Source organism: Cherax quadricarinatus, chromosome 17, assembly GCF_038502225.1.
Source record: "Cherax quadricarinatus isolate ZL_2023a chromosome 17, ASM3850222v1, whole genome shotgun sequence".
NCBI classification, from domain to species: domain Eukaryota; kingdom Metazoa; phylum Arthropoda; class Malacostraca; order Decapoda; family Parastacidae; genus Cherax; species Cherax quadricarinatus.
This window is the reverse complement of record NC_091308.1, coordinates 22,705,103-22,722,915: the sequence shown is the minus strand read 5'-3', so window position 1 is coordinate 22,722,915 and position 17,813 is coordinate 22,705,103. Positions and strand designations below refer to the sequence as shown.

The 17,813-nt window shown below is 39.6% G+C and overlaps 1 protein-coding gene across 1 annotated transcript in view; it reads left to right on the top strand.

Moving 5' to 3' along the window:
• Window positions 1-17,813, top strand: part of LOC138850948 (bifunctional 3'-phosphoadenosine 5'-phosphosulfate synthase-like) — a gene marked incomplete at its 5' end in the record, with an annotated part of 118,018 nt that overhangs the window by 68,527 nt on the left and 31,678 nt on the right. Inside the window, 2 exon segments of the mRNA XM_070085864.1 lie at window positions 4,895-5,030; window positions 13,558-13,681. Of these exon segments, the coding sequence (XP_069941965.1) occupies window positions 4,895-5,030; window positions 13,558-13,681 (260 nt within the window).

Genomic DNA, 17,813 nt, shown 5'->3' with positions numbered 1-17,813 from the left:
CTTCCCTTCAGTTACCACCTTTATATGTTCATGTAGCATCTCACTTTTCCCTACCCTCCTGGGAAGTTCCAGCTGTTCGGGTCTGTTCTTTCTCACTCCCTTGCTCGAAAGCTCAACTGCCTACGGTGGCTTCCCGCTCTCTTTTTCTTGATCACTTCCACTCCCATTCTCATGCCACCTCTGTGTACACAGATGGCTCTAAGTCTTCAGACGGCGTCGGATTCGCAGCAGTGTTTCCGGACAGCGTCGTGCGGGGACATTTACTATCTTCAGCTAGCATTTTTATTGCTGAACTGTGTGCCATTCTTGCAGCACTTATTCGTATCGCATCTATGCCTGTGTCATCATTTGTAGTAGTCTCAGACTCCCTTAGTGCTCTACAGGCTATACGAAAATTTGATACATCTCATCCCCTAGTTCTCCGTATCCAACTTTGGCTACGCCGTATCTCTACCAAACATAAAGATATTGTTTTTTGTTGGGTCCCTGGTCATGTCGACGTTCAGGGCAATGAACAGGCAGACACTGCTGCGCGGTCAGCAGTACATGACCTACCAATTTCCTATCGAGGTGTTCCATTTCTGGACTATTTTGCTGCAATAGCTACCCACCTTCGCACCCGTTGGCAACAACGTTGGTCAACTCTGCTCGGTAACAAACTTCATTCTATTAAACCGAGCATAGGTTACTGGCCGTCTTCTTGTCATCAGTGCCGAGGTTGGGAGACCACTCTCTCCCGCCTTCGCATTGGTCACACTCGTCTTACTCATGGGTATCTCATGGAGAGGCACCCTGTTCCTCTCTGTGAGCAGTGTCAAGTTCCAGTATCGATTAACCACATTCTGTTAGACTGCCCTCTCTATCAACGAGCACGCAGAATTTACCTCCAACGTCGTCTTCGTTCTACTACTCTCTCTTTACCTTCCCTTCTTGCTGATGGACCCTCCTTTAATCCTGACTCTCTCATTGACTTCTTGACAACGACTGATTTACTCCACAAACTCTGATGATACTTTTCGCACTCCCTTCAGCCCTTTCTAGTTCAGTCTCTTGCTGCCCTTTACCCTTTCACCATCCACTGCCCCGCTGTTATCCGTAACCTATTACTCATCCATCTCCCTTTTGCCACCTGATGCCCTCGCTTCCTTCCTGCCCTGCAGCGCTGTATAGTCCTTGTGGCTTAGCGCTTCTTTTTGATTATAATAATAATAATAATAATTAATCATCTCCTTTTCCTTGGATCAAACTCCTCCCGGACAGGCATCCCATTTGTTACAAAACTCTTCTTCTTAACCTTCTCCAATGTTATGGTAGTGTGTTAAGGTAGCATTCTTATTGAACATATGGCCTGTTTACGGTTTTGCAACAATAACTTAAGAATTCAGGATTACGAAACAAATAACTAAAACTTAAAATCTTTACTAGTAGAGTTTTAGCTTAATGTATTATATGTTATGATTAACATAAAATAAGGAGTTTAACTCTTATATTTCTCTTGGTACATACTAGTACATTGATATGAATAAATGAACCTCTTGAGGTTGAGCTCTGTACTAAAATCACAAATAAAATGCACCTATAAGGGTTATTAAGACCTAGCCACAAAGTAACTTACAATGCTTATAAAGACTTATCTGAACTATCAATTCAGAGTATACAAGAACTCGTAAGTGACGGACTTAGTCTCATATCCATCCAACATGACTAAGAATAGCTTAGACCACAAATTAACATCAAGGCCAACAAGGCTTATTCAGTCCCCTGAAAGATTAATTTACCAGAGTATAAATAACTCGAAAGTGACAAGCTTAAGAAAGGAACTCAATCACGAAAGAAAAACGACCACAAGAGAGAACTTGACATGAGAGTGAGAGTGAGAGCGCTAGTCAGAGTGAGTGTGAAGGACCTGCTCTCAGTGAGTGCTGTAAAGCTACTCTGGGTAGTGAACCTACTCAGAGCAAGGGTGGTGAACGTACTCAGTAAGAGTAGTGAACCTGCTCTGAGCAAGGGCTGAGAACCTACTCAGTAAGAGTAGTGAACCTCTCTGAGCGAGGGCGGTGAACCTACTGCCGGTACCACTGAGTGGTAAGCCGACGTCACGTTGGTCAAGTGACTGAGGGAGACCTCAGTACCTGAACTGCTAACCGGCACTTAAACCTAGTGGTTTCCCACTACATGGAAATATTAAGAACTGCTAACAAAACATAATACAATACAATATTAACATTAGCATATATATTATAAAATAAAGGAGCATATTCTATTATAAAATAAAACGGGTATGGCCATACTCGTAACACTGTCTGACTATTCAGTCTTTTGCTACTGGTGACCTTCAAACCTATACTGTGACAACCTGGCTAATCAGGCACCTTTTGTAGAAACCTCTTTAGTTATCTCATAAAAACTTTTACTTTTATTTGCTGATGGAAGGTTGAGAAATCATGGACCTCTGATGAGAAATGTTTAATAAATGAGGCAGCATTTGAAGAAACTAAATCAATAGGGATAAGGAACAGAGTTGCTAAAAAAAAAATGGGGGGTTGATATAGTAGTAGTGGTAAAAATACAAATGCTGCCGAAATTAGAATCGAAAATTAAAAGGATGTAGAAATTTTTAAGAAATTCATATATATAAGGTTTGTTGAATATAACCTTACCATTTCTATATATTTATAGCATTTTACATCATAGACTTTTCAGCAGTAATGTATATTCATAAGCAAAGTAAACATTGATTACTCTAATAACATCTTACCTTCAAAATTATAGTATGTCTTTGTTTAGTTAATATTATTTAATTTTATAGCATTCTGCATATTTGATATTTATGTTTCAGCGAATTTAAACCAGAAACTTGTTAGATAAGAGCATTTACAATTTGAAAAATCAGTCCTTGGAATTTGCAGCATTGACTTTTCAGTATTATTTTTTGCCCTTTTGCAGAGTAAAACGATATGCCACTGCCAGATGTAAAAAGCTGTAAATTTAAATTGTTACCCAATTTTTCCAAAATTCATGTAAAGAGGATTCACATAAATCTAATATGCTGTGAAAAGCATTATGATGCAAGAATTTCCACTCGGTCATATTTGTTGCCATCACTGAGAACTCTCTTGCTAGAAATTTGGGCAGAAAAAGCAGTGTTTTCTCCCAATTGTTCTTACCCTCCAGCTACTCCCTCCCCGTCACTTCAGATATATGACAAGGTACTTAACCAAGATAATATCAGATTTGCAAATTTGTATTCAACAGAATGCTTAATGCTTTTACACTTCATCATTCAGTGAATTTAGGACAAGAATTTCCAGAGCTTGCTTTTCAGTCACTGAAGTGTAACTGTAATAGTTGTTTTGATTTTATAAAACAAATCGTAACTTAGAGTTGCTTACTTGTCATAAGACCTTGTGGACAAATTTCAGATTGGGGGTCTGGACCCTGAAAGGGTAAAGACCATATGCAAGAAAATCTGATGATACAACAAATATTTGAGGGTCATTAAAACATGGAAACAAGTCATATTGTTAGATTTTTGGGGGATAGAATAAGGCATCTTTCTGCCAGCTTCACACCCTGTTTGCTGGTAGGGATGGGACAATAGGTTCTGGTTGTATTATTTACAGGTGCTAGTGAGGCATTGTTACCCCATGATGCACCACATGAACCCACCTGGTATTAGTTTTTTTCCAGGTGTGAGGAGGTGGTACCAGACCCAAACAGTTGAGCTGAAGCCTAAAGTGGCAGCAGATAACATGTTTGAAAGCTACAGATAAAATCTGGAATTATGGACTTTTTCCATTTTGCTTGATCATTCAAATGTTTGTCCAGCCAATTTGTTGTCAGGAATTTCTGAAATCCATTAAATGGGGGTCTGTTAATTAGATGTTTCACTGGTGGTTGATGTCTACTATTCTACTACTTAGTACTGTACTGTACTAACTTATACAGTTGCATTTTACTAATCTACCTATACTAGTACCTCTCTAGATTAATACAGTGAAACCTCAATTTAAGGACTGCAATTTAATGGATTTTGGATTAAATGGAAAAAATCTGTGGCCAGGAAACATTGAACAAAATTTGTTAAATTCCAAATTATTACCTGTTAATTAGGTTCACTCCTAGGTAGTAGGTAGTGAGTGTACAACGAAAACCTGTAATTGTTTTACATGATGGTAGGATTGCTGGTGTCTTTTGTCTGTCTCATAAACATGCAAGATTTCAGGTATGTCTCGCTACTTCTACTTGCACTTAGGTCACTCTATACATACATGTACAAACATATATATACACACCCCTCTGGGTATTCTTCTATTTTTTTTCTAGTTCTTGTTCTTGTTTATTTCCTCTTATCTCCATGGGGAAGTGGAACAGAATTCTTCCTCCGTAAGCCATGTGTGTTGTAAGAGATGACTAAAATGCTGGGAGCAAGGGGCTTGTAACCCCTTCTCCCGTATAAATTACTAAATTTAAAAGAGAAACTTTCGTTTTTCTTTTTGGGCCACCCTGCCTTGGTGGGATACAGCCGGTGTGTTGAAAGAAAGAAAGAATTAGATTCACTGGACAAATTGATTTCAGATTTACTGAACAAAGTCCATTAAATCCAGAATTATCTGTTCGTGTGGTAAATTTGTCAGATTTAACAGACAAAGCTCTTTAAATCCAGAATTATTCAGTGTTGTTTCAGTAATGGAATAACAATCTCATCACTTGGATTTAATGGACAATCAACACTAATAGACACCCCTTCCCCACTGTTAGTTTGTTAAATCAAGGTTTCACTGTACTGAGAAAGTGGTACAGTATTCAGATTTTTTAAATGGTGTTATCATTAAATGGATCATTAATTTGTCTATATGTGAATTGATGGTTTGTTTTATTCCTTTTCCAACAGGTGGAATGATGGTTTAGATGAATACCGTTTAACACCTATGGAGCTTCGTGCCAAATTCCGACAAATGGGTTCTGATGCAGTTTTTGCTTTCCAGTTGCGAAATCCTATACATAATGGCCATGCCCTTCTCATGCAGGCATGTTATTTAATTTAGTATTATGCATTCTTTGATATTATAAATATATATTGACATGTTTTAATAATTTATTCATAAAATCAGGTAACACTCCTTCCTGTATAGGTGACCTTGAAAAGAAACATCCACAAATGTTTCTATGCCTTAGAATTAATGTTGCAGGATCACTTACAAGTGTTATAATTATGTAGAAAATGTGATAAAGGCTAAAATGTTAGGATATGGAAAGTAGAGATAAGGTAATAAAAATTGATGAAAGGGCCCCAAAAAAAGAGCAAATGAAAGAATGGGTGACGACTTTTTAAAATATTTTACTGAAATTAAAAAAAAAAAGTGTTTTATAAAAAAAAAAGATAAGGAAAACAAAATAAATATAGTTATTGGACAAAATGATCTGAACACCTTGTTATGTAACTTTTTGTTTTCAATTTGGACTGGGTCTTCCATTTGCAGCTAAAACGGCACCAATTCATCGAGGAATTGATTCATCCAGGCAGCCCTGTTTTACAGTGCTTTGCTTTACAGCTTTTCATTAATGCAGTGGTTTTTAATTAGTATATCCATTCTTCATTTATTCAGACTTCATACAATAAATATATTCACCACTCACTATAAGCTAAAGACAAAAATATTTTAAGGTAAGTATTGTGTGTACTGTATACGTATTTTTTAGGCCTAGATCTATTGCTCATTTAATTTATGATAGTGTAAACATGTTATCAGACATATGCATTTGGGAGTGAAAAAAAAGGCTGTTTCACCTTACAGCGATTTTCATTTTACAGCAGTAGCCTGGAACCTAACCTGCCGTATAAGCAGGGGCCCTCCTGTATAGCACATGAACAGTATCCAGGGGAACTTTGAGCCATTCCTCAAGCAAAACCTCTACTTTTTCCAAGGGAAAAAATTGGTTCCTGACTTGATGTTCCAATTGACCCCACAGATGCTTGATAATATTTAGATCCGATAATTGAAGGGGCTCATAACCCCTTCTGTATATATTACTAAATTTAAAAGGAGAAACTTACGTTTTTACTTTTGAGCCACCCTGCCTCGGTGGGATATGGTCAGTTTGTTGAAAGAAGAAGAATTGTGGGGGTCCATCCAAGTGTTCAACTTCACTTTCATGTTCTTCATGCCAGTTTTGAACAACTCTAGCAGTGTGAATTGGTGCATTATTATCTTGGGAGAGAACACATTTAACACATTAAAATTTATTATTTAGTTATTTGACAGTTTGAATGACTAAATAATGACTTATTATTTTGTCCAACCCTTGTATATCCATATTTTATGAGTGAAAGAAGTTAGGTACTGAATAAGAACTTAGAGTAATTGAAGAAATGGAGAGAATTTTTTAAGAAATTGTTGCTTGGGTCAAGGAGGAATGATTTCAGGCCAGGAAGATGCATGAATGATGCAGTAAAAATGCTTGACTTTAATTACTCATCTTGAAAATAATAGGTATTCAGTGGGTCTTTTTGCTGATCAGAGAAAAGTTTTTGATACAGTAGATGACAATATACATAAAGTAGATGGTCTCACATACATCAAGTTCTACCATAATAACAGATGCTAACATATTGCCATTAATGACATCAATCCAGCCTAATGTAGGGGTGCCACAGGGCAGCATTCTAGACCTTCTTTCATTTATCATCCATATCAGTAACCAACCTGCTGCCTCCCAGTTCTGTTTGTAGAAGACAAACTTTTGTCATCTCAAATCTGGACTCATTATAAAGATATCTACTTGGATGACAACCAAAAATTCTCACTTAGTATTGATAAAACCTACTACATGGTGTATGGGAACAAAGCTTAAAATATTCATTTGAACATGAAAGTTAATAATACATGTATTGAAAGATAAGGGAAGAGAAAATTCTTCAGCATATACCTGAACATCAAACAAAAATTTAATGCTCACATCCAGCACATAGCCTAGGTAGTAGGTTGGTAGACAGCAACCGCCCAGGGAGGTACTACCGTCCTGCCAAGTGAGTGTAAAACGAAAGCCTGTAATTGTTTTACATGATGGTAGGATTGCTGGTGTCTTTTTTTTCTGTCTCATGAACATGCAAGATTTCAGGTAGGTCTTGCTACTTCTACTTACACTTAGGTCACACTACACATACATGTACAAGCACATATATACACACCCCTCTGGGTTTTCTTCTATTTTCTTTCTAGCTCTTATTCTTGTTTATTTCCTCTTATCTCCATGGGGAAGTGGAACAGAATTCTTCCTCCGTAAGCCATGCGTGTTGTAAGAGGCGACTAAAATGCCGGGAGCAAGGGGCTAGTAACCCCTTCTCCTGTATAAATTATTAAATTTGAAAAGAGAAACTTTTGTTTTTCTTTTTGGGCCACCCTGCCTCGGTGGGATACGGCCGGTTTGTTGAAAAAAAAAAAAAATCCAGCACATAGCTAAGATAATTTAAGAAATTGTGAGCATACTTTCAAAAAATTTTATTATGTACCTCAAACATCATTAGTCAGTCTGTATTACTCTAATCTATCCTTACTTCATGTATGGTATATGTGCATAGGGATATACAACAACAAATCACTTGAAGGTGATTTGTTGTTGTAGATCCCCATGCACATATACAGTGGCCTAAACACATTATGTAGATCCCCATGCACATTACAATGGCCTTTAGGCCAAAAACTTGCTGTAAGAATGATCACTAACTCAGCTTCCAGACAAGACACACTCCCACTGAAGAAAAAGAATACTGTAATTGTAAAGGGGAACTGTTATAATTGAGGAGAATCAGAAGCTGAAGTAACTCATGGCTGGTTTATTACTGGTGGAAATAACAATACAACAGCAGATGTTATAACCCCTAGCCAGAAGTATAAATGATATAGAATTACATTTCATTTCTCAATACCCAACATTCCCTCTCTTATAAATTGCATTATAATAAAAAAATGCAGTTACAGTATAATTGTTATGGGACTATGGGACCCAACACATATTGATGTATATAAGTAACAGTTACTCTGGAATACCTAATTATATTGAATTGCTGGAGACATAGCACTAAATGTCATAAGGGCAGATCACCCTTATGGCTGTAAGGCAGCTGAGTCAAGCACAAACTTGGTAATGAAAGCATAACCTTCATGATTACAAGTTGAGCCAATCTGGTGGTTTTACTACCCTGCCTGAAGGTCTAAGAGATGGAGTTTGTAAATCTGCAATGTTAGAAGAATCTTCCTACCTACCTACCTCTGTCCTTACTATCCACACTTACATCCAATGCTGGCTCTAAATTATTCTGCACCACTTTATTATTTTCTTCAATTCCAGAAGCTACTACTACTGAGCCAGGAGTCTACCTCTCTAAATGTCCAAACCACCTCAACAACCCTTCCTCTGCCCTCTGGATAATACTTTTAGAAACTCTGCACCTCCTCCTAATCTCCAAGATACAGATTCTCTGCATTGTATTCACACCACATATTGCCTTCAGGCACGACATTTCTACTGCCTCCAGCCTTCTCCTTGTTGCAACATTCTCTGCCCATGCTTCAAACCCATATAGGAGCATTGGTACCACTATACTCTCATATGTTCTCCTCTTTTGCTTCTGTAGATGACATTCTTTGTCTCCACAGACTCCATGGTACTCCACTTACTTTTTCCCCTCATCAATTCTATGATTTACCTTGTCTTTCATAGACCCACCTGCTGACAAGTCCACTCCCAAATATCTGAATACATTCACTTCCTCCATACTCCCTCCCTCCAGTCTGATATCCAATCTTTCATTACCTAAATTTTTTATGTTCATCACCTTGCTCTTTCCTACGTTCATTCTTAATTTCCTTCTTTAACATACCCTTCCTAACTCGTTCACCAGCCTCTGCAACTTCTCTTTTGAATCTCCCTAAAGCACAGTGTCATCTGCAAAAAGTATCTTTGACAACTCCCACTTAGTGTTAAATTCCTTATCTCTTAATCCCACACCTCTTGCCATCACTCGAGCATTCACTTCTCTTACAATTCCATCTTTAAATATATTGAACAACCGTGATGACATCACACATCCCTGTTTAAAACCTACTTTTACTGGGAAATAATCTCCATCTCTCCTACATAATCTAACCTGAGCCTCACTATCCTCAAGAAACTTAACTGCTTTAAGTGACCTACCACCTATTCCATATATTTCCAACATCTGTCACATTGCTCTCCTATCTACCCTATCATATGCCTTTTCCAAATTCATAAATGCAAAAAAATCTTTATCCTTATTTAAATACTGTTCACCTATATGCTTCATTGTAAACACTTGGTCTACACACCCCATACCCTTCCTAAACCTCCTTGTTCATAATGCTCTTAATTCTTCAATAATAACTCTACCATACACTTTACCATGTATACTCAACAGGCTTATTCCTCTATAATTTTTACACATTTTTGTCCCCTTTGCCTTTATACAAAGGAACTATGCATTCTCTCTACCAATCCCTAGGTACCTTCCCTCTTCCATTCCAAAACTATATCCCCACCTGCTTTTAACATTTGTCTTTATCCCATGAATCCCAGCTGCTTTACCTCCCGTTCATTCTACCTACTTCCTCAAGCACCTCCCAAACACTCAAAACTGACTCCTCCTCACCCCCACAAGATGTTATATCTCTCTGCCCAATGCACGAAATCACAACTTCCCTATCTTCAACATTTAACAGTTCATCAAAATATTCCCTCCATATTCCCTCCAACTCTCCATCTACACTTCAGATTTTCTGCATAATATTCACCACACACATGACATCTTTACTATCTCAGGCCTCCTCTTTGCTTCATAGTTTAAAGCCATATCTCATAACTATAAAAGTGTTGGTACCACTGTACTCTGATACATTTCCCTTTTTGCCTCCATAGATAAACTTTTCTTTCCACAAATGCCTGAACACACTACCAAACTTTTTCTCCTAGTCTGTTCTATGCTTCACCTTATCTCTCAGATCCATCTTCCATAGGAGGGTATCTCCCGTACTATTATATTTTTCCCATAGTTCTTCACTGCGATTAACAAGTTAAGGAAGCCTAGAGAACAAATGGATTTGTCAGTTAAAAATAGGAGAGGAGAGTTATTAAATGGAGAGTTAGAGGTATTGGGAAGATGGAGGGAATATTTTGAGGAATTGTTAAATGTTGATGAAGATAGGGAAGCTGTGATTTCGTGTATAGGGCAAGGAGGAATAACATCTTGTAGGAGTGAGGAAGAGCCAGTTGTGAGTGTGGGGGAAGTTCGTGAGGCAGTAGGTAAAATGAAAGGGGGTAAGGCAGCCAGGATTGATGGGATAAAGATAGAAATGTTAAAAGCGGGTGTGGATATAGTTTTGGAGTGGTTGGTGCAATTATTTAATAAATGTATGGAAGAGGGTAAGGTACCTAGGGATTGGCAGAGAGCATGCATAGTTCCTTTGTATAAAGGCAAAGGGGACAAAAGAGAGTGCAAAAATTATAGGGGGATAAGTCTGTTGAGTATACCTGGTAAAGTGTATGGTAGAGTTATTATTTAAAGAATTAAGAGTAAGACGGAGAATGGGATAGCAGATGAACAAGGAGGCTTTAGGAAAGGTAGGGGGTGTGTGGACCAGGTGTTTACAGTGAAACATGTAAGTGAACAGTACAGTGGACCCCCGCATAGCGACTTTAATCCGTGCAAGAGGGCTCATTGTTATGCGAAATGATTGGTATGCGAATGAATTTTCCCCATAAGAAATAATGGAAATCAAATTAATCCGTGCAAGACACCCAAAAGTATGAAAAAAAAATTTTTACCACATGAAATATATATTTTCCTACACACAAAGAGAAGGATACATGCACACTAGTAGAGTAGTACATGCACAATATATATTGTGCATGTACTACTCTACTAAATGAAGAATAAATGACACTTACCTTTATTGAAGATGCAGCAATGACTGATGAGACACTGTGTCCTGGGAGTGCCTTTTCCTCCTGAGTACTGTAGGTCCTGTTTGGCATTTTCTTCCAGAACAGGCCTTATCACACTGTGTATGCCACTACGATTCTTAAATCTCTCAAACCAACCTTTGCTGGCTTTAAATTCACCAATATGAGCACTAGTTCCAGGCATTTTTCCCTGTTCACCTGGGTGTTAGTCGACTGGTGTGGGTTGCATCCTGGGAGACAAGATTAAGGACCCCAATGGAAATAAGTTAGTCTTCGATGACACTGACTTTTTTGGGTTATCCTGGGTGGCAAATCCTCTGGGGTTAATTGTTTCTTGGTATTCTCAATAAGCCACACCAACAACGGTGCTACAGCAGCAGCAGCAGCTGACAGTGCTACAGCAGCAGCAGCAGCTGACAGTGCTACAGCAGCAGCAGCAGCTGACAGTGCTACAGCAGCAGCAGACGATGCTACAGCAGCAGCAGACGGTACTACAGCAGCATCTGACGGTGGTACAGCAGCAGCAGCAGCTGACAGTGCTACAGCAGCAGCAGACGATGCTACAGCAGCAGCAGACGGTACTACAGCAGCAGCTGACGGTGGTACAGCAGCAGCAGCAGCTGACAGTGCAGCAGCAGCAGCAGCAGCTGTACCACCAATAGTAGCGATGGTTGATTGGGGTTTATTATACAACCTGGCCAGCTCGGAGACACGCACTCCACTTTCATACTTATCAATGATCTTTTTCTTCATCTCTATAGTAATTCTCATCCTTATTGCTGTAGGGTTGGCACTAGAAGCTTTCTTGGGGCCCATGGTCACTTATTTTGCAGATAAAATCACCAAAAACACTGTAATAATACGAAATGTTCCGATTGTATGCTTGGATGTTACCGCGGAGGCTGGCTGGTAAACAATGCCACCGGCGGCACATGTGAGGCTGGCTAAGGGCGCACATTGGACGCGTCTCGGACGAAGAGCGGTGAGCGGGTTTTTGAGCGGTATGCGAGGCAAAATTTTTGCGATAAAAGCGAGTGGTATGCGGATTAAACGTTATGTGATGCGTACGGTATGCGGGGGTCCACTGTATTTAGATAAGGCTAAAGAGGTCTTTGTGACATTTATGGATTTGGAAAAGACGTATGACAGGATGGATAGGGGGGCAATGTGGCAGATGTATGGTGTAGGAGGTAGGTTACTGAAAGCAGTGAAGAGTTTTTACGAGGATAGTGAGGCTCAAGTTAGAGTATGTAGGAAAGAGGGAAATTATTTCCCAGTAAAAGTAGGCCTTAGACAAGGATGTGTGATGTCACCGTGGTTGTTTAATATATTTATAGATGGGGTTGTAAGAGAAGTAAATGCGAGGGTCTTGGCAAGAGGGGTGGAGTTAAAAGATAAAGAATCACACTTAAAGTGGGAGTTGTCACAGTTGCTCTTTGCTGATGACACTGTGCTCTTGGGAGATTCTGAAGAGAAGTTGCAGAGATTGGTGGATGAATTTGGTAGGGTGTGCAAAAGAAGAAAATTAAAAGTGAATACAGGAAAGAGTAAGGTTATGAGGATAAAAAGATTAGGTGATGAAAGATTGGATATCAGATTGGAGGGAGAGAGTATGGAGGAGGTGAATGTATTCAGATATTTGGGAGTGGACGTGTCAGCGGATGGGTCTATGAAAGATGAGGTGAATCATAGAATTGATGAGGGGAAAAGGGTGAGTGGTGCACTTAGGAGTCTGTGGAGACAAAGAACTTTGTCCTTGGAGGCAAAGAGGGGAATGTATGAGAGTATAGTTTTACCAATGCTCTTATATGGGTGTGAAGCATGGGTGATGAATGTTGCAGCGAGGAGAAGGCTGGAGGCAGTTGAGATGTCATGTCTGAGGGCAATGTGTGGTGTGAATATAATGCAGAGAATTCGTAGTTTGGAAGTTAGGAGGAGGTGCGGGATTACCAAAACTGTTGTCCAGAGGGCTGAGGAAGGGTTGTTGAGGTGGTTCGGACATGTAGAGAGAATGGAACGAAACAGAGTGACTTCAAGAGTGTATCAGTCTGTAGTGGAAGGAAGGCGGGGTAGGGGTTGGCCTAGGAAAGGTTGGAGGGAGGGGGTAAAGGAGGTTTTGTGTGCGAAGGGATTGGACTTCCAGCAGGCATGCGTGAGTGTGTTTGATAGGAGTGAATGGAGACAAATGGTTTTTAATACTTGACGTGCTGTTGGAGTGTGAGCAAAGTAACATTTATGAAGGGGCTCAGGGAAACCGGCAGGCCGGACTTGAGTCCTGGAGATGGGAAGTACAGTGCCTGCACTCTGAAGGAGGGGTGTTAATGATGCACTAAAAAAAACTGTAGTGTAAAGCACCCTTCTGGCAAGACAGTGATGGAGTGAATGATGGTGAAAGTTTTTCTTTTTCGGGCCACCCTGCCTAGGTGGGAATCAGCCAGTGTGATAATAAAAAAATAAATAATTTTTCACTGTAAGTAGCATGCATTTATACAATGTGGCAATTTTCAGGAATATAATCTACATGTTATGAGAGAGCGCACAGTATTATAAAAAAGCATTTACTCATTATTCCTGCAGGATACACGTCAGCAACTGTTAGAACGTGGCTATCACAACCCAGTCCTGCTGCTTCATCCACTTGGAGGATGGACTAAGGATGATGATGTGCCTCTGAAGATCCGGATGGAGCAACATCATGCAGGTCAGCATTTCTTCTGTATTTAGACAATATAAAAATATAAAAACAATATAAAAATAAGTTTACTGAGTATACCAGGAAAAGTGTACGGTAGGGTTGTTATTGAAAGAACTATAGGTAAGACAGAACGTAGGATTGCATATGAGCAAGGAGGTTTCAGAGTGGGTAAGGGATGTGTATATCTAGTGTTTACATTGAAGCATATATGTGAACAGTATTTAGATAAAGGTAGGGAAGTTTTTATTGCATTTATGGATTTAGAAAAGGCATATGATAGTGAATAGGGGAGCAATGTGGCAGATGTTGCAAGTATATGGAATAGGTGGTAAGTTACTAAATGCTGTAAAGAGTTTTTATGAGGATAGTGAGGCTCAGGTTAGGGTGTGTAGAAGAGAGGGAGACTACTTCCCGGTAAAAGTAGGTCTTAGACAGGAATGTGTAATGTCACCATGGTTGTTTAATATATTTATAGATGTGGTTGTAAAAGAAGTAAATGCTAGGGTGTTAGGGAGAGGGGGGGGGATTAAATTATGGGGAATCAAATACAAAATGGGAATTGACACTGTTACTTTTTGCTGATGATACTGTGCTTATGGGAGATTCTAAAGAAATGTTGCAAAGGTTAGTGGATGAATTTGGGAGTGTGTGTAAAGTTAGAAAGTTGAAAGTGAACATAGAAAAGAGTAAGGTGATGAGGGTATCAAATGATTTAGATAAAGAAAAACTGGATATCAAATTGGGGAGGAGGAGTATGGAAGAAGTGAATGTTTTCAGATGCTTGGGAGTTGACGTGTCAGCGGATGGATTTATGAAGGATGAGGTTAATCATAGAATTGATGAAGGAAAAAAGGTGAGTGGTGCGTTGAGGTATATGTGGAGTCAAAAAACATTATCTATAGAGGCAAAGAAGGGAATGTATGAAAGTATAGTAGTACCAACACTCTCATATGGGTGTAAAGCTTGGGTTGTGAATGCAGCAGTGAGGAGGCGGTTGGAGGCAGTGGAGATGTCCTGTTTAAGGGCAATGTGTGGTGTAAATATTATGCCGAAAATTCGGAGTGTGGAAATTTGGAGGTGTGGAGTTAATAGAAGTATTAGTCAGAGGGCTGAAGAGGGGTTGTTGAGGTGGTTTGGTCATTTAGAGAGAATGGATCAAAGTAGAATGACATGGAGAGCATTTAAATCTGTAGGAGAAGGAAGGCGGGGTAGGGGTCGTCCTCGAAAAGGTTGGAAGGAAGGGGTAAAGGAGGTTTTGTGGGCGAGGGGCTTGGACTTCCAGCAGGCGTGCATGAGCGTGTTCGATATGAGCGAATGGAGACGAATGGTATTTGGGACCTGACGATCTGTTGGAGTGTGAGCAGGGTAATATTTAGTGAAGGGATTCAGGGAAACCGGTTATTTTTATATAGCCGGACTTGAGTCCTGGAAATGGGAAGTACAATGCCTGCACTCTAAAGGAGGGTTTCAGGATATTAGCAGTTTGGAGGGATATGTTGTGTATCTTTATACGTATATGCTTCTAAACTGTTTGTTCTGAGCACCTCTGCAAAAACAGTGATTATGTGTGAGTGAGGTGAAAGTGTTGAATGATGATGAAAGTATTTTCTTTTTGGGGATTTTCTTTCTTTTTGGGTCACCCTGCCTCGGTGGGAGACGGCCGACTTGTTGAAAAAAAAAAATGATTTGAGGCCATACTTAAGTCCTGGAGGTGGGAAGTACAGTGTCTGCATTCTGAAGGAGGGGGTGTTAATGTTGCAGTTTCATAACTGTAGTGTAAGTGTGCCTCTGGCAAGACAGTGATGGAGTGAATGATGATGAAAGTTTTTCTCTTTCGGGCCACCCTGCCTTGGTTTGAGAATGCTGATGTGTTAATAAAAAAAAAATTGCACTTTACATGCAGAGTCAGTATAATAAACATCCATTTACATAATGACAGAGACAGTTGACTGTAAGATTAAATTATATCAATCCATTTTTGTCTTTATTCATTCATTCTGTTTCTACGATTAAGTCACACGTCAGTTGGCCTCAGTCACATCTGTAAACAACACTGAGTAAAGTATAGGGTCATACTTCTTGATGGGTTTTTATATAGTTACACTCGCCTTATACAGGTCCTCCATCACAAATCCGGCACCATTGGGACCTGTAGTGTGCCGGATTACTGAGTTTGCCGGATTACAGAGTGGTTAGGTTAGAATACACTTAATAAAATTAACCAACTTGACTTTCACAAAGTTCACTGAACATCGGCAAAAATCGACCACTCCCGCTACTTTGAGCTCATTTTCAAGGTACTTTTCGTCATGAAAGCAATCAAAATCATGTCTTTTTCTGTAATATATCTTCCATTCTATCAAATGAGACCAAAAAAACGAGAATACAACCATAAAAACCATGCTAAAATATACCGCAAAGAGGCAGCTAATGGCTGAGAAGTGAATTTCCTTATTTATCGTCCGTCTTTTTTATTTTTGTTGTACGTTAAGAAGCATCTTTCCATCATACATTGCCCAAGTTTCAATAAGACAGCCCAACAAACAACTGAGAGAAAAAAATATTTACTAAAAATCATTTATGGCACGCCCAAGCCAGGTACTGGAAATAAGTCACTTTGTCTGACTTATTTGGGTTATCCTAGGTTTTCCATACATACACTGCTATGTATGATAATCTTTGTAACTGTATTTGTGTATACCTGAATAAACTTATTTACTTCTAGTCTGTCGGCTGAGTACAAGAAACCGCCCATTCACTTATTTCAACTACCCAATATAGTGGTCAGAAATTGGCAATTTGGCCAATTTCACACAAATTTCAACGGATGCCAGTTTCAAAATAGGGTCCAGAATAAACAATGCAGACATTCCTGGCACTAAATAACATTTTCTCTGTTCATTAGTCACGGCTGCAGGCCCCTCATATATTACTCTTGCTTTCCATTTGGAATTTTTATTCACAAAATATAGAAGATTTACTGTTATGCAGACTGCTGCATTATTGTAATACAGTGGACCCCCGGTATTCGATATTAATCCGTTCCTGAGAGCTCATCGAGTACCGATAATATCGAAAACCGAATCAATTTTCCTCATAAGAAATAATGGAAATCAAATTAATCTGTGCAAGACACCCAAAAGTATGAAAAAAAAAATTTTTACTACATGAAATATTAAGTTTAATGCAATAGAATAATTACAATAACAATAAAATAATTGACACTTACCTTTAATGAAGATCTGGTGATGATTGATGGGATGGGAGGAGGGGAGAGGTGTTAGTGTTTAGAAGGGGAATCCCCTTCCATTAGGACTTGAGGTAGCAAGTCCTTTTCTGGGGTTACTTCTCTTCTTCTTTTAATGCCACTAGGACCTGGAGTTTACCTGGAGAGAGTTCCGGGGGTCAACGCCCCCGCGGCCCGGTCTGTGACCAGGCCTCCTGGTGGATCAGAGCCTGATCAACCAGCCTGTTGCTGCTGGCTGCACGCAAACCAACGTACGAGCCACAGCCCGACTGGTCAGGAACCGACTTTAGGTGCTTGTCCAGTGCCAGCTTGAAGACTGCCAGGGGTCTGTTGGTAATCCCCCTTACATATGCTGGGAGGCAGTTGAACAGTCTCGGGCCCCTGACACTTATTGTATGGTCTCTTAACATGCTAGTGACACCCCTGCTTCTCATTGGGGGGATGTTGCATCGTCTGCCAAGTCTTTTGCCTTCGTAGTGAGAGATTTTCGTGTGCAAGTTCGGTACTAGTCCCTCTAGGATTTTCCAGGTGTATATAATCATGTATCTCTCCCGCCTGCGTTCCAGGGAATACAGTTTTAGGAACTTCAGCCGCTCCCAGTAATTGAGGTGTCACTTGAGAGTCACTGGACTTCTGTCGCACAACATAACTGGCAGCCTCACCATGCCTAATCACACTATGTATGCCACTACGATTCTTAAATCTTTCAAACCAACCTTTGCTGGCCTTAAATTCACTCACATCACCACTAGTTGCAGGCAATTTCTTTACCAAATCGTCATGCAACTGCCTAGCCTTTTCACAAATGATCGCTTGAGAGATGCTATCTCCTGCGATCTGTTTTTCATTTATCCACACCAATAACAATCTCTCAACATTTTCTAACACTTG